This window comes from Armigeres subalbatus, chromosome 1 (assembly GCF_024139115.2).
Source record: "Armigeres subalbatus isolate Guangzhou_Male chromosome 1, GZ_Asu_2, whole genome shotgun sequence".
Classification (NCBI taxonomy): domain Eukaryota; kingdom Metazoa; phylum Arthropoda; class Insecta; order Diptera; family Culicidae; genus Armigeres; species Armigeres subalbatus.
In genome coordinates this window covers 55,365,282-55,392,850 of record NC_085139.1, presented here as the reverse complement: position 1 = coordinate 55,392,850, position 27,569 = coordinate 55,365,282, and the positions used below count along the sequence as shown (strand labels likewise).

Sequence of the window (27,569 nt, the reverse complement as noted above, 5' to 3'; positions counted from 1 at the left end):
GTCATCCTCTGAAGACTTTTCAGGCTTTTCAAAACGCGTGTTTTGCTATAAGAATATCGTCTGTATCTTTTTCCGTTGTCGAGTTATATTAATTTATTTGAAAAAACATGATTTTAGTAAAATTGGTAAAACTTGAGATAAAAAAATAACATATCCCCAATTTTTTGACATAAAGAATATTAATTTATCTTTCAAATGCCGTGTAAACATATTTTTTTGGTCTGCCCTAACTGGAGATATCAACTTATGAAAAAAATGTAGTTTTGACAGAAAAACCACAGACAAACAGACATAACACATTGAACATTCACTCATCAAATTCATCGTCGTTGGAACACTAACGACATCTGTTGATTTCAGTTAGTTAGGCAAATCACGAACCAGATGGCGGTAGTGAGTAAACGTCAAACTCGAGCAAATCCGATGCGCGCGCCACTAGTGGTCGATTGGCCAACTAATGAATATTTGAACTGACCAGTAAATCAGTGAACGATGGGAATTTGACGAGTGTTATGTCTGTTTGTCTGTGGAAAAACGATTATAACTTTTGATCGGAAAAAGATATTGTGCATATTTACCCATCAAAAGCTGCATTTTTTTGAGCTATAAAAGTCACCTGAAGACGACTTTTTCGAGAAATCTAAAACAAAAAAATTAGATCAAAAATACTGTTTTTTTGAGGTACACCCTAATCCAATCAGGTAAAATTGCTCTAAATCAGCCAACTTAAGAGCTACAGAAAAAGTTTTTTTAGCAAAATTGATTGGAATAAGCTACGCTACAACTTTGTAGAACATAACATGTCAATATTCCAAGAAATAAAAAAAAATATTTTCTAATTTTTTTATATGATGGGCCACCCTATTTTTTGGTAAAACCATAATGATGGCCTTACTATTTCGAACAATTTTGTAGAACAACAGTTTTTTTTTTTTAAATATAGTTTTGGCGTAAAATTCATCTTTCCGCGTAAATCTGTATCCTGGACCATAGTGGCGAGCTGTAATGTAATCAATAAAGTTAACCCTGTAGTCACCCGAATAGTTCTGGATTATATTTGGAAGTTTACCAAAATGGTTTACAAACATTTAAAATTGTTTATGTAGGGGAAGGAGGCCGGTTGTCAGCATGCTTTTGTTTTTGGTCCATAACTTTCGTCCAATTGCACAATGTGGGTAATTTGCATACCAATGAAAGCCAAAAGGCATAAGCTAATAACTGGTGGAGCACTAAAACAACACTCAAAATGAAAAACTACGAAGTGGGAGCGTTATGGCTGGAAAGATCAAGATTTATTGTGTCAATAAGCATGAGGATTACTACTCCTGGCCACGCCCATCTTCACCGTAACTAGGGAGAGGAAGGAAGTGTTGATGTGCTACTTACTTAACGAGAGGCTACCGACTTAGCGACACCCTCATAAGTACCACGGAGTAGGATAATGAGGAAGGTATTCATTGGGTCAGGATTTGCCTGTAGCTGGCAATGTAACCGTTTCGATTTCTAAAATGGCTATATTCCACAAAGTAGCAAGAAACCCGTAGTTAAAGCTCTATCCTCAATGGATTTTCTAATATTTATATAGGAAAAAAACATCTAACTTATTTTAACCCATGCCCGAGATCCCAAAAGAAAAATGGTTGTATGAATTCGCATGCACAAAAGAAAACACTGTTTTTTGCTTGAACACTTTTTTCTTCTTTACTTAAACCATAATTTTAAAAAAAGGGTCTGAAAAGGTGAAGCCTATAGTAAAAAATATAAATCACCTGAATTCTATATACTATGGCTTGAAACAACAACGATTATCATGTCCGAGTCGAAGCCCACAAGATATCATAGCTAGCCATGACGAAACTATCATAATAAGGCACCGTTCACAAATTATGATCACTTCAATGAAAACGGGTTCATCCTAAATCTAGGTAGTAACAGATTTCTCTACAATGCAGAATTTATAGATAAGCGATTTCAATATAAGGTTTTCAAAAAAATATAACCGCAACTCATGGGAGACCCATTATTCTATTTGTGTTTTTACAAAATGCATGCTAAATAGCATGCTTTTTACATTTTTTCCTGGATTCGTTATATGTGGTAAATTATTTTGTTCTAACCCTTAAATGCGAAATTTTGTTTTAAAACAACAAACCGAAAATACGTTTAATGTTAATAATTTCAATGGTTATTTACGTTAAAAATATTCCCGACGATTTCTAAAAAAATCGCCTTGCGCCTTTAAGGGTTAAAATGAAAAATAGCAATTTATTCGAATAGCTCAGAATCTAATTTGCGGACGTTTGCGGACGAGTTTTCACGTGGAATGCTTAGTCCATATCTTGAAGTTACACCCAAGTGATTTATCTTTGCCGGATCTTGCCGTATAGATTAACTTTTCCTCTGAAGAAAAACATAAAAAATAGAAAAAATAGTGATTTTCAAGTGGCCATCACCTGAAACATAAAATTTATAATTTGACCATAAACATGAACAAAATGGAGACATACAACTATAATCTACTCATTGTGTACCAATAATAGCTTGTTGATAACATTTATGTTGTGTAAAAATCAGATTTTCCAAATACTCCACAAATAAAGTAGATAAAATCCAATCCAATACCTCATTTTTGAGCCCTATTTATATTTTTTTTACAATATTTTGGGTCATTTCTGAAACAGCCATAGTATGAAGAATGTTTTCAAGTATCTAAAAAAATATAAGAATGTATAAATGTTGAAAAAAAAATTGGGCTTTGTCCACGAATTTGTTCTAGTTACTTTTCTGTGCGTCGTAGCGAATATGGCACCACAATCCTTTCATTCCGATAGACGATACCATCCTGAGTACTAAGCTCATTCCGGTACTTGAAAAAGATTTTAACACTATCTGGAACCTTGGCTACCGACGCTGGCCAGCCATTCTGTATGAATCGCACAAGAAGCTGTAGAGACGGATCCGCTTTCGTTTCCTCAATGATCTCATTCAGTTGTTCATTCTTGACCTTCCAGAAGCTAGACAGATTTACGTCCTCGATTTCTCGAAAAACATGGAATATATTGCGTTTGTCAAAGGTGTCGTCGGCTTGCTTTTCACTGGAAGGAGCTCTCGAAATCGCATCAGCTAACACGTTGTTTTTTTCCAGTAACGAACTCTAGTTGCAATGGATAGTGTTGTAGATTTAACAGGATGTGCTGTAGACGACGTGGTGCAGAAAGTCATGGCTTTTGAAAAATGTTGACCAGCAGCTTGTGATCAGTTCTGATAGTTGTTTGAGGATTTCCTACAATTAGCTGATCAAACCGCACACAAGCAAAGAGAATTGCTAGCAGCTCTTTTTCTACCTGCGCATAATTTTTCTCGGTCGGAGTGAGAGTGCGCGAAGCGTATCCGATGACTCCGTGACTCTGGAAAATCGCCGCGCCTAAACCGTATGCGAGCTAGCGTCACACTCAATACCTAACGGCTTGTTCACGTTATAATATTGCAGGGTGCGTGTGTCAGCTACCAAGCCTTTGACACGATCAAACTCGTCGTCCTCTTTTTCAGACCAAATCCAATCTTCCTTTTCCGAAATCAGCCGACGGAAAACGGCAAAATTTGCACTTAAATTTGGTATAAAACGGCTGAGATAATTCACCATGCCTATAAACCGGTGAAGTTCTTTTCGATCCGTTGGTCGCGGAAAATGTTTGATTGCTGTCAATTTGCTCTCGTCAGGTTGAATGCCTTGGTTTTGTCAATACATGACCGTAGAATTTTACTGAAGTCTTGCATAATTTGAGCTTACTGAGGTTCAGTTTAACGTTACATTCAGCCACGCGAACCAACAACTTCTCCAAGCAGATGTTGTGATTTTTTAAGGCTTCCTCCAACGTCTCCCCAATACCATAAATTAGAAAATCGTCAGCAACACATTCCACCCCCTCCAGTCTCTGGATCACCTCTTGTAACTTCATCTGAAAGATATCCGGGGCTGGAGCAATCCCAAACGGCAAACCAATCCAACGGTGACGGCCAACCGGAGTCCAAATGTTGTTAATTGGCTGCTTTTCCTATCCAATACAACGTGCCAGAATCCTTTTCGCACATCTACCGTCGAGAAAACTTTCGCCTTTCCCAGTTCAGGCAAAATTCCGTCAATAGTGGTGAACTGCAGATGGGGGCGTTTAAGCGCTTTGTTCAAAGGAATTGGGTCAAGACAAATACGAATGGAGTCACATTGCTACTCCTTCCGCTTAACCAGCACGATGTTACTGACCCATTCGGTGTACTGAGTCTCTTTAACGATCAAACCATCGCGTTCCAGGATCCCCATCTCCTCCTTTAACTTTCCGCGCAATGCAATCGGCACTCTGCGAGGTGGTTGGATTGATAGTGGAACATCATGGCATACTTCCAAAGATACGGCTCCCGCAAATTTCCCGATTCCGTGGAAAACATCCTCATGCTGTTTGACGATGTCCTGCTTTCAAACGATAAATATTCAGCAATCCTTGCTCAGTCTTTGGTGCAGTGAAATTCACCGTGTTACAGAATTTTACAAAGCCCAAGATGCGACAAATATTTGCCGAAAGAAGTGGGCCATGCTTCACGTCGACCACTTGGAAAATAATGCTGCTGTATTCCCAACTGCCGGCGCTGCAGGTGCTGCAGGCTGGCTCTTCACTGAACTAATCAGCGCCGTCATCGCCTGCTTCTGCATTTCTATAAACTGGGCAAACTGTTCATCATTCATCTTGAATGAATCACACTTCCGGGAAAACGCTCAAATCGATAAAATATAGTCGTAGACAGGATCAAACACGTTTGCTTTTTACCGCACAACGGTTTCGCGATCACCGCTACTAATGATTTCCTCGCCGCTCGGACCGAACTTTTCCTTAACAATACACTTCCGTGATATCTTAATGACGCCAGAAAAACAATCTAGTTCGTAATCACTTCTGACACCATGTTTTATTGTGTCGCCAGCACTAAATTGAACTTCGGAAGTCGGGACTTCCGACTTCCGACCTTTCTTCCGAACTTTTTGTGTCACTTGTTTGACGGATAACTTTTTGTTTATGGTTTTGTAAACAGAGTTGCAAACTTGATTGGGTCACTTTTTGTTCCACTTTTTATAAATTATTGTGCTGTTTATGTAACGAGCAGTTATGAGCAATATAATTATTCAAACGGTACGACATCAACACGCGGCTACAAGTACCGTTTACCATGCGCTCTATGGCTATTACTTCCTGGGAATTCCCAGGAAGGAGCTCTCCAGGATTTACGGGAAGTCAACATCCACCATAGGCTATTGGATTCTTAAATATAAGGAGAACGGAGTTTTCAAGCGAAAACAGCGACGGCAGGTATACAAAAAATTTAGCGCTAGCATGAGGGAATGGCTGGTCGATCTTTACCGTCGTGAACCTGTACTGCTGCTCGAGGAAGCAAGGGACCGGTTTCAAAAACATTTTTATGTCACAATAAGCGTCTCATCTGTATGCATTATACTGCATGAGGCAGGAATGAAATGGAAATGTATTGAACGAAGAGCAATACAAATTCGGGAGGACGAAATAACCCGGTTTGTTCGTGATATGTTGGCCATTCCATGGGATCTCAGCAATCTTGTTTTTCTGGACGAAGTTAGTTTTGATAACCGCGAAATGTTGCGTAAGAAAGGTTACGGGATAGTTGGGAAGAAAATTCTGTACCGAGGGGAGTTTTGCAGAAAACCTCGAGTATCGTTTTTATGCTTCCTTGGTGTAGGAGGAATGGCAGACAGTTTCTGGACAGAGGGTACTTTTAACCGGAGAAAGTTTTTCGAATGCTGTAGAAAGTTTGCTCTCAACAACAAAGAGGTTCGGAAATATCCAGGATTACTGTCAGTCTGGATCCTAGACGGGGCAAGGATCCACTGTGATGTTAATATTATACGATATCTTCGATCTATTGGGATAATCCCTATCTTTCTGCCACCATATTGTCCATTCTTTAAGGTGGTTATACAACAAAGCCACAAATCGGCCATCTTGGAAACCACGTGCCTTTTCTTGTGATTTTTCAAGAACACGAATTGAGAAAACCACAATACCCATGGGGATGAAACATCCGTAGATCGTTTGCTTACTTGTGCTGAACAATCGACTTCAATTTCAGCATTGTACACAAGTTATTACGCTAGATTTGAACTTTTGATAATAGGAGTAGAAAACCGTGTGGTGAATTTGAAATTCACCATATGGCTTGACCTTAACCCAATTGAAATACTTTTTGGATTGATCAAACGAAATTTGAAAATAGCACATCTTGAAGGAGCTCCTATTCTGGCAGATATTTGGGATGCTATGAATCGATTCAAAGTCTATCCATGTGCAAAGATCTTTGAGCATTGCGGTTACTTTCCCGGTGGTACATTTCTGCCATAGAAAGGTCTTCAGCAAGATGTTAAGAACATTGGTTTGAATATTACAACCCGATAATAAACGATGGGTTCTCTTACAAGCAATATAAAATAAAAAGAATATATAAAATACAGGAAGTCGCAATTTATTTCACATTCTTTAATTCGAAAGAACGACTCTTAAAAACAATATTATAAACATTCGTTATAAAGATTTTGTGATTTTAAACCACGGAATGTAGATTGAATTTACTGGTGATCAAGGTCTTCGCAGTCAGCTACACTGCCCGCTCGGTGTTGGCTCAGTTCCATTTCATCTGGACGAACAGCCTGCTCCATGGAAGTGAACAGTTCGGTGCCAACTAACCCTCGATGCTCCAAGTTCTCAACCATCGATATTGCTCCATCCAGCGCTTTCCTGCACTCGATCAATGTTCGTTTCACATTTCCCATTTCTCGCAACCAGCCACTGTTATTATGTTGTGCAACAATTAATCCCTTATGAACTGCATCCAACCTACTCGGCTCGGATGTGGGAACCCATCGGAAGTACTTCGATAGCTGCATTGGGGGCGTGGAAGAGTGTTTCATTTCGTCCTGCTTGTGCGCCGGTGACGAATGAATGAAATTTGCCCACAGCAGCCATGAGCTGTAATGGCCCTCAAGGTGTATGTGTTTGCTTTTTAGTTCGTCCGCTAAAGCTGCATCATCTCTGACGGAGTGTGCACCAGCACGATCAGCATGTTGAGGAGAAAGCAACTTACGCATTATTGCTTGATATTGTGCACTGGTTTGCACATTCGTGGACCAAACATACACATTATTCTCACTGATTTTCCTATCCAACCCCCCAAAATTTTGACAGTAATAGCATCAATTGAGTAGAACTTTTTTTGGTAGTGTCTTGCAGTGTAATAAAATCGTTGGCATCGTTCACCGTAAGATGAGCGTTTTCCGACCATCTGGGGGTTTCGTCGTCGAATAGCACCTGTCGTTCAATTTTTGCCAAAGCTATGTCCCACATACAGTCGATGATCTCAGTGGCGGTGTCCCCATGCACAACCATCCTGGTCCATTCCTTGGGACGTAGTTGGCTCTTGTAGAACCGTTGAAAAAAGAGTCCCGTAAATGAATATACGTCGTCGCTTGTTGCACCGCTGACCTCTTGTAGCGGATCGGCTTCCTCGGCGTTATCAGCTTCACCCTCTTCGACGGTGTCGGGGTTGATGAGTTCTTCATAATCGGTATATGAAAATTCATCTTGATTCTCGTCTTGAACCCTGAAATAAATTCAACATTAAGTTTAACACCACTTTGCATGAAAAACCACTATACTTACTGCATAGTTCCTTTGATTTTTATTCAAATATAAACTTTGGGTACGAACACTTGTTGTTGTTTTTGAAAATGAAACTTGTTTGTTTTGATCAGTACAGTGTTGCGAGAATGAATTATTTTACTGGAAATTTGCATCGGAAGTCAACAAGGTTGCCAGTGTGCCAGCGACCCGTTGCCATTTTTTATTTAAATCCACAATATTTGGTCATCAAATAAAATAAACTGCTTCGAAAATGTTTAATTGAATCGATTTTATTAATCACATCCGATCTGGTACGTATTCGTACGTAAAACAGAATGAATTAGATATGCGTGTGAATGAAACTGACGTTTAAAGGGTACATTCAGAAACTACATATTCAGGTTATGTTAATAAACTACGTAACGCAACAGCCAATGTGCACATCTTGTTGAATAATAGTATTCGATTCAATCATATAACTTTATAGAAATGACATTGGTAAACTCAAATGTGAGCAAAAAAACTTGGAATGTCACTTAAGTTACTCCTTCTTCGAGGGATAATTTACTTTATAATACATATTTATTCCAATTTATTTCAACTGTCAACGCAAAATTTTCCCTACTCACAGAACCTTACCCCAGCGATAAGGAAGAAAATGTAATCAGATTGCTGCAAAAGTTACTGTCAGTAAATCCCTGTAAATCCTCCAAAGCTACCAGATAAGATAAGTAGATAAAACATTGCAAAAAAGTTTTGTTTTTAATTCACCTCTACTGCAATCGTAAAAAAGGCGCTGGGTATGAATTATTTCATCTGGAAGTTCGTTGTTGTACATTTTCATTTAACTTTCTATTCAACCGTCGGAGCGGCATTGCAAAACGAATTGGTTTCGGATACCGGATGGTCCCATTTACATATTAAATCCGGGATGCCCATTCTTTTCTGGTGGAACGCGAAAATGGGAGAATAAAAGTTGTACTGTTTAGGTTCGACACATAATCGACCCATTGCATTTTACTTTAAAAATAAATTACAAGTAGCAGTTGTTGGAGGAGGATAAACATTTTTTGTGAACATAAATTGATAGAAAGATTCATATATTTTCGAAAACAATGTTTTTATTGAATAAATGCCCAATTCGATTTGGTATTTGTCATAACTTTGGTATTTGTCATAACACTAAAGGTAAGTAATCTCGCTCCGTAGTTCCAGTGAGACTACGACGATGTCAACGAATCGATTGGATTTATTTATTTTTATTTCGTATAGTTGATAATATAGGTCATTTATCCATAATGTGGCAGTAGGTTGAACAATCAGCATTTCAACAGCGTTGAATTTTGCAGAGCTTGCTGCTTTCCTACTCTAAGGAAGATTGTTGCAAATTGCAATGCACAAAGGATTAAAACTTTGTCTTTTCTGGGTTGTTCGATTGTTTGCCGAACGCTTTCTGAGCATCGAAGTTGTCCAAGCCGTTCGACTACGACACAACACGATGAAGGACAAGGCCGGTCTCTCTCTGAATTTCAATTGGTCATCCACCAACAGAGTCTTATTTTCTGGTTTGTTTCACCAATTATTTCAATCTACACTGCATTGCTATGCAAAGTGTACCATATTAATCTTCAATAAACCATTTTAAGCCATCCTCGATTCACTTAGATGTGCACGCTAAAAATGAACTACTCAAAATTGAGTCGAATCCGACTCATTTTCATTAAAAACGGGACAACTCAAAATTTGAGTAAAAGATACTACTTCAATAAAATGATGATTGCACTTAAACTAGGAGTCTGTTTGTCGTAAAATGCACTTAGATAGACAGATAAACTTGATTCGCATCTGTCGTATTAAAAATTGATGGAAGGCCAAGCTTAACTTTCGCGAAATCATCATTTTATTGAAGTAGTATCTTTTACTCAAATTTTGAGTTGTCCCGTTTTTAATGAAAATGAGTCGGATTCGACTCAATTTTGAGTAGTTCATTTTTAGCGTGTGTAGTACAGCTCATTTGAAATATAAAATAATGGTAGAAGACTGCATTGTGTTTTAGGTAGAGCAATGAAATTTGAATAATAAAATAAACACCATTATACTGCTCCTTGCCTTAAACAACCATAGAACATACCTTTGTAGCGTTTCCATGATACTCCTACTTTTCCTAATTTATAGTTGTTCCGGTAAGCGTAATGCTGTTTTTCCTCCGTTTTAGTTATCGAACACATCGCCACCGGTACCCTTTACATCAAGTGGCAAGACTTTTCAATGGAAAGCACCCTACAACTATTGAGAAAAGTAATTTATGACTATGATTCTGGTGAAAGTTGAAAGCTGTATTCGCCTGCTTCATAGATGCTAGGTATTTGATCGCTATCCCCCAGCTACCAATCGATTATTTGACCCAGTTCGGTTATTAGGATAGCACACCATGTGTATTGCTTTTCCATTGAAACTTTCATCCATAAGTACGCACTAAGCGGATTACGGCGCACACAAGCACAAATTGATTAATTTTCGGAAGTTTATTTAGGACTATTGTGTAGAAGTTTTCCGCACCTCTCCATACAGCGGAAATCAACTTTTCCTTTCGTTCGAATCAGATGTCAATCACGTTTTGCTGTCGCAATATTTGGTGACCCGAATGCGATCCACAGCCCCGAAGACTAGGAAATGTAATCAGTTCAGAAGTACATCACAAAACTTATAATTGAGATGATCCCCCTTGCTTGCATCAGAGGTATGAGCTCATCAATAATTTTCAATGTTTTCTGCGTTTCTGTGTATGCTATTGTCAATCTTGAATTTAGAATAGCACACTCATGTTCTGGGTTGTGCTTAGGATACAAAGCGGATTATTTACGAAACCCAACTAAATTCACCGAGTAACGATGCTGTTTCTCTTGCATTATCCAGGACACCATCCAGAGGATGTGCCAAACCGATCGACTCAGCTCGACGAATTGAGGTGATGTCTGTGTGTGTATGTGAGCAAAAAGTCTAGCTCACTTTTTGGGTCCTATCCTTAACCGATTTGTTTGCAACAAGTTGCGTTCGACGGGGAATCCTGATCCGTTGCTTTCTATTGATAACTGGGTTGAAGGGATCAGAAACTATGGTCAAAATACATTTGGGACCATGCAAAAAAGGCGTGAAAAGTCTCGCCAATTTTTCAAACAGTTTCCATCAACCGATTTGTTCGCAATAAACTGCGTTTGACGGGAAATACTGTCTCATTGTTTCCTACTTAAAGTTGGGCTGATCGGACTCTGGGCTTGGAATTTTTGGCCAATATACTATTTTTTACAAAAAAAACTTTTTATAGTAGGCTCGGAGACTCACTTTTTATTCGTAAAATGTATTTAAAAGAATCACTTATTTTCAGGACTATTTGCTTACAATAAGTTGAATAGGTCGGAGAATCCTGTTCAATTGTTTCTCATTAGCAATGGACCATATTGGACTATCCAGTATTTTGCGCTCGATAATGGCGGTCTAGTGAGTTCCTTTTTTGACATTCAAGAGGTAGAAAATATTTACATATTTTAATCAATGTAGGCTTCGCTTTAATTAAAAATATTGGCACTCATCGGGATTCCCAACAACAAGCAAACGTCACATACGTTCTATAAGAATTTTGTTATTTTTTCAGTTCAATTTTTCCTAATAATTTTATTTTCTAGGAATGTGAGGACCACAACACATTAAAAAAAATCAAGGAAAATGAATAATTAATACGTGTGGATCAAGTCAATTATGCTGATAGCCCTGATGGATTACTATACATACATATATATTCTTCGCAACCACAGCCAACATTCCTGCTCTGACTTAGGTCTTTCGATTTTATGTGGAACTGTTGGGGATTGATACATTCATTCTGACCCCGTTTGTTGAGCAACTTCACACGAACACAGCGAACGAAATAACTTCCCACCAGGCTTGCAGTCTTCTGAAAACGTGAAATCTCAAACAAAATTTAAAATTAGCCTTAGAACGTTTCCATCTGTAGATAAAGACTGGAAAAATGCAATTCAGCTTTCAAGAACCCGTAGTCCTACCAACCTACTAACACATTCTTGAGCTTGAGCTTGTCACTTCATTAATAATCTATCTTTCCATGCAGCATCTCAAAAAAAATTATAAAACTTTGATAGTTTCACTCAATACAAACGAGCTGAAACAAACAACATTGGCATTCAAATACAATTTTCTAAAAATTATAAAAGAATCAATCATATACACATCTTTTATAAATTGGACTGATACTACATATTAATGTTTCGTTTTCAATTTTCTGGTTTTTTGTAAGTGTAATTCAGAAGAAGGAAGAATAAAAATTTGAGATTGTTGGTAGAAGATTTGTTTAGCATTTATGTTCTCATTCGTACCGTTTTTTACTAAGCCACATTCAACGTTTTCTGGTACATTTCTACGTACATTTATAGTGGTGTAAAAACCTTTCATAAACTTGGTCGGAAATAGGGGCGTTTTTAAATCAGACCTTCTCTTGTTCAAATATAGATGATATTTTCTGGTCGGAATATGTTGGAATAATATTAACTCATTGCCTTCAACTGTGGATCTCCTAAAAAATTTCAAAAGGCACATAAATAGCATTATTTAGACACTAAGTTTAATGATAATTATATCTATGGTTTTACTTCCATTACATACGATTGTTAACGTTTGTTTATTTTCTCAACAAATTTTATTTCATCATGGCAAACTAGATGAGTTCCAATGTTTTCTACCTCTTGAATGTCAAACTAAGGGTAACTCACGCCGCCATTACCGAGCGCAAAATACTGGATAGGCTCAGAAGTTAGGGCCAAAATACATTTTTGCCTTTCTCGTACAACAAAGTCGCACCGAAAGGCTATCATTTCACTCCAAAATCGATTTTTTTTATAGAAGTCTCGAAGACCCATGATGTTATATAGCTCGTCGAGCTGAACAAATGTCTGTCTGTCCGTGTGTATGTGTGCACACGAAAACAGAAAAACATTAGCCACTTTTTCATACAGTAATTCTTAACCGATTTTCTCGCAACAAGTTGCATTCGACAGGGGACAATGTCTTGTTGATAACTATTGAATTTGATAACGATCGACCATTGCGTTTAAAAGTTATTAAGAAAATGGAATCGAACTATATAAGCGCCATATAAGGTTGGTGTCTTGGTTAAATGCGAGAAAGGCAGTATCACCACTTGGTGAATTAAGTTGAGTTTTTATATACAAAATGCTTTTCAAAAACTCACTCATTTTACGGGCATTTATCCTTAACCGATGTATTGCAAAAAGATCCATTTGACGATGCTGTCCCATTGTTTTGTATTGAAAATGACTGTCGTAGCCAAACGATTTGTCTTCCTTCTCCGTGGAAAACAAGCTTTGGACACCGATAAAGAATCAGCGTCCTTCCGCCTCAAGAAACGAACACTGAATGATCTTAATTTATATTCTGTCACCCTTCGAACAATCTACAATTTCCTGTCAGCCTACTGGGATTCAATTTCAAATTTCTTTTTATTAACTTCTTGAATTTCAAATTTGTTATCTGTTTATTGTCATTTGAAAATATTTTAGTTTATTTATTTATTTTTATTATGAAATAAGATATGTATACATTTTACTTTATCTATCAATTTAACCAAAAAACGCGAATAATTTATTCAGGCTCACTTTATTCCCCACAATATTGACCGTCTCTACTCTTTCACTTTTTACTCTGCTTATTATTTGAAGTTGCTTATACGAAAACATGAATTTAATTGTATTATTTTTTGTACCGGCTCATTTGTTTAAATATCAATAACAGCTGGGAATTTATTATTTGTAGCTATAAAGCATTGACGCTGTCCTAAACCTGCTCAGTTAACTCTGTTTAAAAATATTGATTTACTAAACCATTAACTAAACCAATCTAATTCAAATCCAATCCACATCCAATACAAATCAAATAGAAAAACTAAATCCAATCCAAACCCAATCCAAATTCAATCCAAATCCAATTCAAATCTAAACCAAATCCAACCCAAATACAATCCAAATCCAATCCAAATCCAATCCAAATCCAATCCAAATCCAATCCAAATCCAATCCAAATCCAATCCAAATCCAATCCAAATCCAATCCAAATCCAATCCAAATCCAATCCAAATCCAATCAAATACAATCCAAATCAATCCAAATCAATCAAATCAATCCAAATCAATCCAATCAATCAAATCAATCCAAATCAATCCAATCAATCCAAATCCAGTCAAATCAATCAAATCAATCCAAATCCAATCCAAATCCAATCCAAATCAATCAAATCAATCAAATCCAATCAAATCAATCCAAATCCAATCAAATCCAATCCAAATCCAGTCAAATCCAGTCAAATCAATCAGATCCAGTCCAAATCAATCCAGGTCAGTCCAAATCAATCCAGATCAATCCAAATCCAGTCAAATCCAGTCAAATCAGTCCAGATCCAGTCAAATCCAGTCAGATCCAGTCAGATCAGTCAGGTCAGTCAGATCCAGTCCAGATCCAGTCGATCAGTCCAGATCAGTCCAAATCCAGTCAAGTCAGTCATCCAGTCAGGTCAGTCCAAATCCAGTCAGATCCAGTCCAGATCAGTCAAATCAGTCAAGATCAGTCCAGATCCAGTCCAGATCAGTCCAAATCAGATCCAGTCAGTCCAGGTCAGTCCAGATCGGTCAAGATCGGTCCAGGTCAGTCCAGATCCAGTCCAGATCCAGTCCAGATCAGTCGGTCAGTCAGATCCAGTCAGATCAGTCCAGGTCGATCCAGATCAGTCCAAATCCAGTCCAGATCAGTCAGGTCAGTCAGGTCAATCAAGTCAGTCCAGATCCAGTCAGATCCAGTCCAGATCGGTCCAGATCCAGTCAGGTCAGTCAAGGATCAGTCCAAATCCAGTCCAGATCCAGTCGATCAGTCCAGATCAGATCGGTCAGTCAGGTCAGTCCAGATCCAGTCAGATCGGTCCAAGTCAGTCCAGATCGATCCAGATCGATCCAAGTCAGTCGATCCAGATCCAGTCCAGATCAGTCAGATCAGTCCAGATCCAGTCAGTCCAGTCAAGTCCAGTCCAGATCAGTCAAGTCAGTCAGATCCAGTCCAGATCCAGTCCAGATCAGTCCAGATCCAGTCCAGATCCAGTCAGATCCAGGTCGATCCAGTCAGATCCAGTCCAAGTCAGTCCAGATCCAGTCAGGTCAGTCCGATCCAGTCAAGTCAGTCAGATCCAGTCGATCCAGTCGGTCCAGTCAGTCCAGTCAGTCAGGTCAGTCCAGATCCAGTCAGATCAGTCAGGTCAGTCAGATCAGTCCAGATCCAGTCAGGTCAGTCAGATCCAGTCAAGTCAGTCAGTCAGTCCAGGTCAGTCCAGTCAGTCAGATCCAGTCAAATCCAGTCAAGGTCAGTCCAAGATCCAGTCCAGATCAGTCCAGATCCAGTCAAGATCCAGTCCAGATCCAGTCAAAGATCAGTCAGATCCAGTCAGATCAGTCCAGGTCAGTCCAGATCCAGTCCAGATCAGTCAGATCAGTCCAGATCAGTCAGGTCAGTCCAGATCCAGTCCAGATCCAGTCCAGATCGGTCCAGATCAGTCCAGATCCAGTCCAGATCCAGTCCAGATCCAGTCCAAGTCAGTCCAGGTCAGTCAGATCCAGTCCAGATCCAGTCAGATCCAGTCAGGTCAGTCAGATCAGTCCAGATCCGGTCAGATCCAGTCAGGTCAGTCAGGTCAGTCCAGATCCAGTCCAGGTCAGTCAGGTCCAGTCCAGATCAGTCAGATCAGTCCAGATCCAGTCCAGATCGGTCCAGATCGATCCAGATCAGTCCAAGTCAGTCAAGATCCAGTCCAGGTCCAGTCCAGGTCAGTCAGGTCAGTCCAGATCGAGTCCAGATCCAGTCCAGATCAGTCCAGATCCAGTCCAGGTCAGTCCAGATCCAGTCAGGTCAGTCCAAATCAGTCCAGATCCAGTCCAGATCAGTCCGGTCCAAGTCAGATCCAAGTCAGTCAAGTCGGTCCAGATCCAGTCCAGATCCAGTCCAGATCAGTCAGGTCAGTCAGGTCAGTCCAGATCCAGTCCAGATCCAGTCAGGTCAGTCAATCCAGATCCAGTCCAGAGTCAGTCCAAGATCCAGTCAGGTCAGTCAAGTCAGTCCAGATCCAGTCCAGATCCAGTCAAATCCAGTCGATCAGTCCAGTCCAGTCAAGATCAGTCAAGTCCAGTCCGATCCAGTCCAGATCGGTCCAGATCCAGTCAAATCCAGTCAAATCAGTCAAATCAGTCCAAATCCAGTCCAGTCGGTCAGATCAATCCAGATCCAGTCAGGTCAGTCAGATCCAGTCCAGATCCAAATCAGATCCAAGTCAAATCCAGATCGATCCAGTCAAGTCCAGGTCAGTCAGGTCCAGTCAGATCCAGTCAGATCAGTCCAAGATCCAGTCCAGATCCAGTCGATCAGTCAGATCCAGTCCAGATCAATTGAATCCAGTCCAGGTCAGTCAAATCGGTCCAAATCAGTCAAATCCAGTCAGATCCAGTCCAAATCCAGTCAAATCCAATCCAGATCCAGTCAGGTCAGTCCGATCCAGTCCAGATCCAAATCAATCCAGATCCAGTCCAAGTCAAAGATCCAGTCAGGTCCAGTCAGGTCAGTCAGATCCAGTCAATCAAGTCAGTCAATCCGAGTCAGATCCAGTCAAGTCAGATCCAGTCCAAATCAATCCAGGTCCAGTCCAGATCCAGTCCAGATCAGTCCAAATCAGTCCAGATCAGTCAAGATCCAGTCCAGGTCAGTCCAGATCCAGTCAGATCCAGTCCAGGTCAGTCAGATCCAGTCCAGATCCAGTCCAGATCAATCCAGATCCAGTCCGATCCAGTCAAATCAGTCCAGATCAGTCAGGTCAGTCCAGATCCAGTCAAATCAGTCCAGATCCAGTCCAGATCCAGTCCAGGTCAGTCCAGATCCAGTCAGATCCAGTCCAGATCAGTCCAGATCCAGTCCAAATCCAGTCAGATCAGTCAAATCCAGTCAAATCAGTCAATCAGTCCAAATCGGTCAATCAAATCCAATCAGTCAATCCAGTCGATCAGGTCCAAATCAGATCCAGTCAAGTCAGTCAGATCGGTCAGTCCAAGGTCAATCAAATCCAGTCCAATCAGTCAAATCAGTCAGGTCAATCCAAATCCAGTCCAAATCAATCCAAATCCAATCCAATCAATCCAAATCAACCAAATCAATCCAAATCAATCCAATCCAATCCAAATCCAAATCCAAACCAATCCAAATCAATCAAATCCAATCCAAACCAATCAAATCCAATCCAAATCAATCCAAATCAATCAAATCCAATCCAAATCAATCCAATCCAATCAAATCAATCCAAATCTAATCAAATCCAATCCAAATCCAATCCAAATCCAATCCAAATCCAATCCAAATCCAATCCAAATCCAATCCAAATCCAATCCAAATCCAATCCAAATCCAAATCCAATCCAAATCCAATCCAACACAGATAAAAATATATTGTGATTTTAAATGTATTTTCATGCACATATTTGGAGCATGCAAATAAACTTAATATTCAATCGATCTCACTATTCTTTTAAATCGAAATAAATTTGAACGGTGCTTGCTTGTAAGATTCAATCAAATTTAATTGAATATCGAATGTTAATTCGTTTGATGGGATAAGCTACAATATTACACGCCGTTGAATTTTCAAAATTATTTGCTGTGAAATCCAATCTAAATACAATCCAAATCCAATCCAAATCCAATCCAAATCCAATCCAAAACCAATCCAAATCCAATCCAAATCCAATCCAAATCCAAATCCAATCCAAATCCAATCCAAATCCAACCCAAATCCAATCCAAATCCTATCCAAATCCAATCTTCTCCCCATGTTCGAATTCTTCATACATATGATGTTATATTTATATGGAGCGTAAGATATTGACCGAGCCCCCCTCCCCCTATAAGTGCTTACGTAATATGTGTACGGTCCCTAGAGTGGATAGGCTTATTATTTACATTGAGTTATGGGCATTATAGTCATTTGGATCAGCATAAGTCAAATATTTTTATCATGGACGTTTTCAATTTAGTGCTATGGCCTAGTTGCGAACAAATCGGTTAAGGGTAAGTGCAAAAGATATTTTAGTTACCAGATAAAGATTGTCGCTTCGGTTCCCCAAATGGCTCTGAATTATTGTGCACATAAATACACATACATACGCAACACACACACACACACACACACACACACACACACACACTGATATCACCTTATTTCGTCGAACAGAGTCAATCGGTATGCAACACTATGGGTCTATGATACTTCGATAAAAAGTTCGGTTTTGGAGCGACCATATAGCATTTACGTACAATAAACGTAATATTAACGTAACAGCATGATCTTATATTGATAAGTTAAACTTTTAGAGCCATTTTGTCTTAATTTTAGAACAGTCTCCTAAAAGAATTCATAATACAAGACCCACTTTTCTAGCACAGCTTATAGATAACGGCTGATTTCGAAAGTATTTGTGCTTTATAACCTGAAACAAATGGGAATCTATAAAACAGACTCTCTGCAAAGCAGCAACAAAAGCACTCACAAAATAGCAGTTCCAAACACGTTCCCTCACTAGCTTCAGTGAAAAGTGCCCATTAGGTTCAAATGCCATTGCTAGAAGCATTCCATTCAGCCTAATTGAGCGTAAGGCCATATGCCCTATGAGCTTTGCTAATTTTTTTTCCCGGTCAGCGAACATTGAATTCCAATAAGTGCCCTGTAGGAAATAATTGAAATACTCACAGACCAGTGACCACACTAAAAACTAGGTAACCAATAAATCCTAGATGCTTCTCTCTGGCTTGTTGGTTGCTTCGCTATTCAAATCGTTTTTTTGTGAAGAGTAGCTTCCTAAAGGACGGTCCGCCCACAATTAGCTCTATAATTTTACTTTCAAATACTTGTCCTTGACTTGAAACGAATAAACTAGCATTCCATTTGATCAAAGCATCCTTCCAAAGTAATGATTTTCTCAGTGGTTTCCTTGAATTGAAGATTGCCGAAACATGGTATCATGAAGACGAGTGTCTTATAAAATGCAGTACTCAGTATGGCATTATTTTTAGAATTCATCTACATTCACAGCACCATTGAAACGAATTCAGCATCGCAATTTGCGTCTTGATTGTTACCTATTTGCAACTACTCATGCCAGTTAGTTGGAAATATATCGTTACCTAGGCAATAAATGCAAAGCAATAGTCGTAAATATATTCCTAGGATCTTTTTTTTTTCACGCTGCCACTTGTTCGTTCGCGCAACATTGCATTCTACCGTTTACAATTTTTAAATTGCAAAAAATAGGTAAGCCCTCGGAATGTAGGTGCCATGAAATACGGCACGATGTACCGGATGCATGCGCCGGTGCCGAGAGGTAGTTATTCCCGAAAGGAAGCGCCAATCTAGGACTATCTAAGCAAGAGCCAACCGGTTCGAGTCAAGTGACGGTTCTTCGTCATACTTACCTCTGCTGGCGGGGCGTAAACTTTAAACTGTCTGGGTCTAAATGTGTACGACGTGTCGATGGTATGCCAGTGGATGTAAACCGTGCAACGAAAAGGAGTTTTCAATATTAGAAATGGACTGTAATATTTTTTTTGTAATGCCGCGTTTTAAAATGTTAGGATACGGAATTATCACGGAATGTTTTTACTATAAGAAAATTATTTTGAGCTTTTTAGTGGAATGTCTTCACTTGTCATAAGACGAATTAATACAATCCCATTGAATTCCACCACTTAATTGTATCTTGACAGATACGTATTTCGACCTCAAAAGTAAGGCCCAAGCTTGACTCAAGTCGAGTCAAGTACGAGACACTGAAGACGGCCTTACTGTTGAGGTCGAAATACGTATCTGTCAAGATACAATTAAGTGGTGGAATTCAATGGGATTGTATTAACTCGTCTTATGACAAGTGATGTTTTTACTGCCATAATTACCAAATCATTTTGCTAATTGGGTGGCTTAACCCGTTTTGGCCCGGCCTACGATTTCAAATTATAAAATCCACCGTTCTCTTGTTTTTCGACCGATTTGCATGAAATTTGGAGAAAAGATGCATTAAAGCCTATATTTTTGTGTAGATGTATTGATTTGATGATTGGGTCTTTGGGGGCGGTTTAATCGAGGGGGTCCCCTGGGTCAAATGGGGTCAAAAATGGGTCAACTTCCTTTTAATCGTGGATAATTAGTAGTAGGGTAAGACGGTATAATACGCCCCACTTTGATTTCTAGAAAACTATAACTAACTAAGGGTCAAAATCAGTTGGTACCTATAAATTGTTGTAAAACCATCATGCTATGTGAATATAGGAGTATTTTTGTATTTAATAATAAAAATAATAGAAAAATACAAAAAGTTACAGTTTTGATGTAACTTTCATGTAACATTGACGTCATACCAAACAAACTGAAAACGAGGATTTCCAACCACCGCTCCTGTTCCAACAGACTGCAAAGCTTGTGGGATCAAGGCAAAACTGCGGAAGACCAAGAGATAGCTATGCTTCGGGAACGAACAGCGCTACTCGATCACTCCATCGTCAACCAACACGCCTTTGCATTCGACCGCACACAAATATTAGACTCTAGTTTTAAGAAACAAAATTTACACATTCTCGAAACTTGTCACATTGTAAACACACAACACACAGTCAATAAACGTACAGACACAGACAATTTGAGCAGTACGTACGCCGGCATACTACATACATTGAAAAACAATAGATGTAGTAGAGCCGATCCTTAGCCGTGCGGTAAGACGGGCGGCTACAAAGCAAGACCATGCTGAGGGTGGCTGGGTTCGATTCCCGGTGCCGGTCTAGGCAATTTTCGGATTGGAAATTGTCTCGACTTTCCTGGGCATAAAAGTATCATCGTGCTAGCCTCATGATATACGAATGCAAAAATGGTAACCTGGCTTAGAAACTTCGCAGTTAATAACTGTGGAAGTGCTTAATGAACACTAAGCTGCGAGGCGGCTCTGTCCCAGCGTGGGGATGTAATGCCAATAAGAAGAAGAAGAAGAGCCGATCAACAGATAGGACAGCCATCACAACACAATCCGACACAACCAGAGTAAAAGTGGCGCCAAACAGAAAAGTGCACCAAAAAGTTTCTGCGAGCCGGGTCAATTCAAATTTTCCGCCCTACCTCACACAAGACAGGGCAAAGTAAGTTTAATTGATCTAAAAATGACCGCCTACACAGTGAGTGCTCCGGATAACGTTGTTTCTCTCGTTGTAGCGAATTGTGGTGACAAATAGGTCCTATGCTGAGGGCTAATGTGACAATAAAACGGATCATAGTTAGTAAGTACACTAAGCATAAAAACATAAACACAACATAAACACATTCATTGTCCACAGACTCCTTGAAAAAGGCACAATACATGTGTCCGAAACGTCGGATGAAAACATAAAACCCCGTTTTTGATCCCAAAAGACTGAAAGCCAAAACCTCAAACGTCGCCATTTTAGTCGAATCAATTAAGAAAGTTACGTGTTATCTGTAATATTTTTATATGACTAATCACGGGTAATACATTTGCGACTTCCTGGACTACCAAATAACACAATATATTGCATAAATTGCGTTGAAAAGTAAAAAGTTATCAAAGAGTTGCCTTAGGGGGGGGGGGCATATTATACCGTCTTAACCTAAATGGTCTCAATAATGATGCCATCGTTTTTATTCATCATTTTGCAATAGTCGGAATGGAAACTGCACGTTTGGACCTCCAAAATCCGGTTACAGATGTTCCGGGAACCTGGTTCCCCCAGGGAAGAAGTCACTTTTTGAGTGGTTCTGAAACCCAGCTTGCGACACATCACACTTCATGATTTTTTCAACACAAGTACACTAGAAGGCATTTGCACAGCATCTAGACACATTGGCCACTTTCGGAGGTTTCCTGGGAACCTGAAGCCCTCAGGGAAGTGGTCACTTTTTGATTGATTCCGAAACCCAGCTTGCGACACAACGAAATTCATGGTTTTGCAACTCAAATACAATAGAAGACATTTGCAGAACATCTGAGCGCATTGGCCACCCCCGAAGGTTCCCTGGGAACCTTATGCCCCTAGGAAAATGGTCACTTTTTGAGTGGTTCTGAGACCCAGCTTGCGACACATCACACTTCATGATTTTTCAACACAAATACAATAGAAGACATTTGCAGAGCATCTGGGCACATCGGCCACTTCCGGGGGTTCCCTGGGAACCTGATGCCCCCAGGGGAGTGGCCTTTTTTAATGGTTCCGAAAAATAGCTTGCGACACATCATGTGTTTCTGAGCATACTTTCCTGCACCAAACTGGGAATCTAACCCAGCTTTGTTCAGTATGGTCTTGCTTTGTAGCCGTGCATCTTATCTCACTGCTAAGGAAGGCCTCATATAGCATATTTACCGGTAAAAAATAGTGGCCAATGTATCTAAATGCAGCGTAATTATCTTTAATTAAATCTGTGTTACAAAACCATGAAACTTGATTTATTGCTATATAGCTTTCAAAACCACCTAACAATGGCCACTTACGTGAAGACACCAGGTTTCAGGAGGAACTTGATATGTCGCAAGCTGAAGTACCATAAAAAAGTGATCACTTTTCTGGCTACATAGGCATCTCGCAAAGCTCAAGAAGTATTCAATTTGTCTTGCCGTTATGCTAATGTCTATTGTATTCATGTTTCAAAATCATGTAGTGGTGCCATGATATATAGCAAGCTGGGTTTCAGGACCTTTCAAACAGTGGCCGCTTCCCTAGGGGGGAGGTTTCCAGCGAATGAGTCCAATGTCCCCACATGCTCTGCAAATGTGCAAATGCCTTCTACTGATTTATGTTACAAAATCATCAAGTTCGATGTGTCGCAAGCTGGGTTTCATAACCACCCAAGGTTGTGAAATGCAGTAGGTTTCCATGGAACCTCCGCAATTGGCCAATGTGCCCAGATACTCTGCAAATGTCTTCTATTGTATTTGTATTGCAAAATCAGAAAATTTGATGTGTGCAACTTTCAACTAGCAATAATCGCACCTCGTTTGTACCTCATTGATTACGATCGCCACTACGCTGACTAAAAGACCGAAAGTCTCGCTAATAAAGACAAAAAAATGTGTGTAACTGGGTTTCAGAACCATTCAAAAACCGACCACTTCCCCGAGAGCTCCAGCTTCCCAGGAAACCTCCGGCAGTGGCCAGTGTGCCCAGATGGTCTGCAAATACCTTCTATGGAATTTGTGTTGCAAAATCAAGAAGTTTTATGTTTTGCAAGCTGGACTTCAGAATCGCTAAAAAGTTACTACTTCTCTTGGGGCTCCAGGTTCCCAAGGAACCTCAGGATATGGCCCATGTGCTCAGATGATCTTTAAATGTTTTTTATTTTATTTCCAGAAAAAGGGCGGAGTGCCCTCAGCAATACATAAAAGTCTTCTCCATTCAGCTCGGTCCATGGCTGCACTTCGCCAACCACGCAGTCGTCCTCCACCTGATCGATCCACCTTGCCCGATGTGCACATTCTGGCTACGTGCCCGGCCCACAGCAGTGTTCCGATTTTCGCGGTGTGAACGATGGATGGTTCTCCCAACAGCTGATGCAACTCGTGGTTCATTCGCCTCCTCACGTACTGTTCGCCATCTGCACCCCACCATAGATGTTACGCAACACTTTCCTTTCGATAACTCCCAGTGCGCGTTGGTCCTCCACGCGCATTGTCCAGGTCTCGTGTCCGTAGAGAACTAGCGGTCTAATAAGCGTTTTGTAGATAGTCAGTTTGGTACGGCTGTGAACTCTATTCGATCGGAGCGTTTTGCGGAGTCCTAAGTACGTACGATTTCCTGCCATGATGCGTCTCCGAATTTCTCTGCTGGTATCGTTATCGGCGGTCACCAGTGAGCCCAAGTACACGAATTCTTCAACCACCTCGATTTCGTCACCACCGATAGAAACTCGTGATGGGTGGCTTACATTGACCTCTCTTGAGCCTCTTCCTATCATGTACTTCGTCTTAGACGTGTTGATGGCTAGTCCAATCCGTTTAGCTGTTCAATCTGATGAAGGGTTCCTCCATCCTCTCAAAGTTACGTGCCATGATATCAATGTCGTCGGCGAAACCAAATAACTGGACGGACTTCGTGAAAATCGTACCACTCGTGTCAATCCCTGCCCTTCGTATTACTCCCTCCAAAGCGGTATTGACATATATGACGATAGCAGACACGAAAGACCGTCACCTTGCCGTAACCCTCTACGCGTTTCGAAGGGACTCGAGAATGCCCCTGAAACTCGAACTACGCACATCACCCGATCCATCGTCGCCTTGATCAACCGTATCAGTTTATCCGGAAATCCGCTTTCGTGCATTAGCTGCCATAGCTGGTCCCGATCGATTGTATCATATGCGGCTTTGAAGTCGATAAATAGATGATGTGTGGGCACGTTGTATTCGCGGCATTTCTGCAATACCTGACGTATGGCGAACACCTGGTCTGTGGTAGAGCGTTCACCCATAAATCCCGCCTGGTACTGCCCCACGAACTCTCTTGCAATTGGTGTTAGTCGGCGGCATAAAATTTGGGAGAGTACCTTGTAGGCGGCGTTCAGCAGTGTGATTGCGCAGTAGTTGCTACAATCCAGCTTATCGCCCTTTTTGTAGATGGGACACACGACATCTTCCATCAACTCCTGCGGCAGAACCTCATCCCAGTGCAGCGCTCTAGCCACCCGAGCAGCACACATGTTGCACATAGATTACAGTAACTCATATGTGACCAGATTCAGTCACAATAAGGTTGCTGTAACCAATTTCACTTGACTTGTGCTGCTTGGGCAGTGCCTCACCACCGTGTTTAAATAGCTCTCCAGGTCAACTCCAGGGGCTTTGTTGTTTTCCAGCCGGCCGATTTCCTCCTGGAGATTCGAAGCCGGAAGTCGTATGTCCTGCGCGCGTGCTCCAAGGTTCATTACCATACCGCCACCGTTGTCTGCCATATCGCCATTCAGGTGCTCTTCGTAGTGCTGCTGCCACCTTTGGATCACCTCACGCTCGTTTGTAAGAAGGTTCCCGTTTATGTCCTTACACATATCGGGCTGTGGCACGTGACCTTACGTGAACGGTTCAATTTCTCATAGAACATTCGTGCGTTATTAGTGCGGTACAGTTCCTCCGTCTCTTCACGGTCTCGATCTTCCTGCTGGCGCTTTTTCCTCCGGAAAATCGAGTTTTGTCTGTTCCGCGCCCGTTTGAATCATGCATCGTTCGCCCTCGTGCGGTATTGCAGCAATCTCGCCCATTCTGCATTTTTCTCTTCCACTAACTGCTTACATCCGCCGTCATATCAGTCGTTTCTCTGATCCGGGGCCACCGTGCCTAGTGCAGCGGTTGCGGTACTTCCAATAGCGGATCGAATATCTCTCCAGCCATCTTCAAGAGATGCTGCGCCTAGCTGCTCTTCCGTTGGGAGTGCCACTTCCAGCTGCTGCGCGTAGTCATGGGCTGGTCTACCGTCTTGTAGCCACCCAATGTATAGCCGCGGCGGAGGACTCAGACGCGTGTTGTACACCGTCGAGAGTTTTGAGCACAGACATACTGCAACAAGGTAGGATCTGTAAATATTTTCTATTATATTTGTGTTGCATAATCATGAAGTTTGATGTGTCGCAAGCTGGGTTTAAGAGTCACTTAAAAAGCGACCACTTCCCTGAGGGCATCAGGTTCCCAGAACCTCCGAAAGTGGCCAATGCGCTCAGATGTTCTGCAAATGTCTTCTATTGTATTTGCGTTGCAAAATCATAAAGTTTGATGTGTCGCAAGGGGCCATCCAGAAACCACGTGGTCATATTTTTTAAGATTTTCAACCCCCCCCTCTCCCCATGTGGTTTATCGTGGTCATTTGGCAGACCCCCCTCCCCCCCCTTTGACCACGTGGTTTTTTTCAAGTGCAATTTTTTTTAAAACCCTTATATGACGAAAACATATGGTTCATCCGATCAATTTAAAAGATGGACAATATTAACTGATTCAAAATCAAACTAAACCCAGCATGGAAATTATAAATTTTTATGAATTTGAACATTTTGATTATGTTATCAAGTTGTAATGTGTATCAGGTATTAGTAAATCTATAACTCACACACCAGGAGGATATATTTGGGTTCCTTTTGGTATTCTAGAATTTATTGTTATATTTTGGTATTTAACCCTCTCAGGACGATTTTTTTCACATGGATTTAACGTACATATTTAGGGTTTTCCACTCGATCTTGCCAAAACTAGTATGGAAAGAACTAAAAAGTCTTTCTTTTTTTTCGGGTGTCATAGGCCAAACTGCTCTGAAGTACATATCCTAGAAAGCGCTTGAAAGTATTAAAAATCATGTCAAGAAACGAAATGTCCTAAGACATGATATTACGGAGTTTTGAAACGACCCGATCAACCAAGTCCTGAACGATGTATCCGTGCATCGCTAAGCATCCAAGCAGGTCCATTGAGCCGATGCGATTTCATTTATTACTTTCACAAGCTACAATGAGTCGATGTTCTAAGATAGGATATCGACTGAAATGAAAACTCAGCCTAATTTTTTTTTTAAATTTTCCATAACAATTAGGAAATTTCCAATAAAGATATCATGGTATTAGCAATAAAAAACCCAAATTTATCCACCAGTGGTGATTATGCCTTTCTCGATTCAATGTGTTGAATTTGAATTAGTATGGTAAATGCAACGTAAATTGCCTACATTTAGGCGGTTAATAGCTTTGATGCGATTATATCACGATGCTTAAAAATAACTCAACTATGAGAGTAATGGATTGCGTCACGGCTAAATTGATTAACGATTTAAAATGTGCATGTACACAGCGTATTTGATAAAAGAAAAATAGAAATATTATTCAAACCGCATGAGATATTAGCAAACAAAAACAATAGTGTCCAACTAGGAAAGTTTCTCCGTCGAATGAAACTAGTTGCACTCGAATCGGTCAAGTCCTTCTATATGAAACGTGTTTAACAATAAAAAATTCCCGGGGCTACACACACACACAGTCAGACATGTGCTCAGTTTTTCGAGCTGAGTCGATTGGTATATAACACTATGGGTCTCCGAGCCTTCTATCAAAATTTGGCTTTTGGAGTGAAATTAAAGCCTTCTGGTACAACTTTGTTGTACGAGAAAGGCAAAACTATTATAGTATAATATGATTATAATACGATTAGCTTTAGGCTTATTTACATCATCAAAGTTATTTTCGTTGTTTCCTAGTATCTCTAATTCAAGCAAAAACTAATGTAATGGCTTTGTGAACAGCTGTGTGTATTCAGTGATAAGACGTTTCTCAAGCTCTGAGGAAATGGTGTCATAGCAGAGTTGGCAATACATGCTTTGTATCTTATCAAACATAATTACAGTGAACCTCCTCGTTAATTTAATGTTGATAATTTTTTTAACTTTATTATTGTGTTTTTTTAATGATACATCAAGTTTAACGCAAATGTTGATAAACTATAACCATATAAAAGCATTGATGATTATCGATCAGGGAATCAATTTTTCTGAAATGCGAAAAAAATGACAAAGATCCGAAAAAATTTGTCAGCAACAAAAAAGAAGACAATCTTGTTGCTAACTTTTCATCCCGTTATTATCCCGCATTATTTCTAGAGCAAATTTCGGTTTTATGCTATCATAGTTTCTGCTTTTATAGAAATATTCGAAAATCGAACAATGATTACAAAATTAGCATTGTATTTTCGGAAATA

The 27,569-nt window shown here is 40.1% G+C and overlaps 1 protein-coding gene across 1 annotated transcript; it reads left to right on the top strand.

The window, feature by feature from the left end:
• The first annotated feature begins 5,156 nt into the window (after positions 1-5,156).
• Positions 5,157-6,419, top strand: LOC134208408 (uncharacterized). The gene is made up of 2 exons (XM_062684386.1): positions 5,157-5,985; positions 6,244-6,419. Exons 1-2 carry the CDS (start codon positions 5,157-5,159, stop codon positions 6,417-6,419), a joined length of 1,005 nt encoding a protein of 334 aa, XP_062540370.1.
• The last annotated feature ends 21,150 nt before the right edge of the window (positions 6,420-27,569 follow it).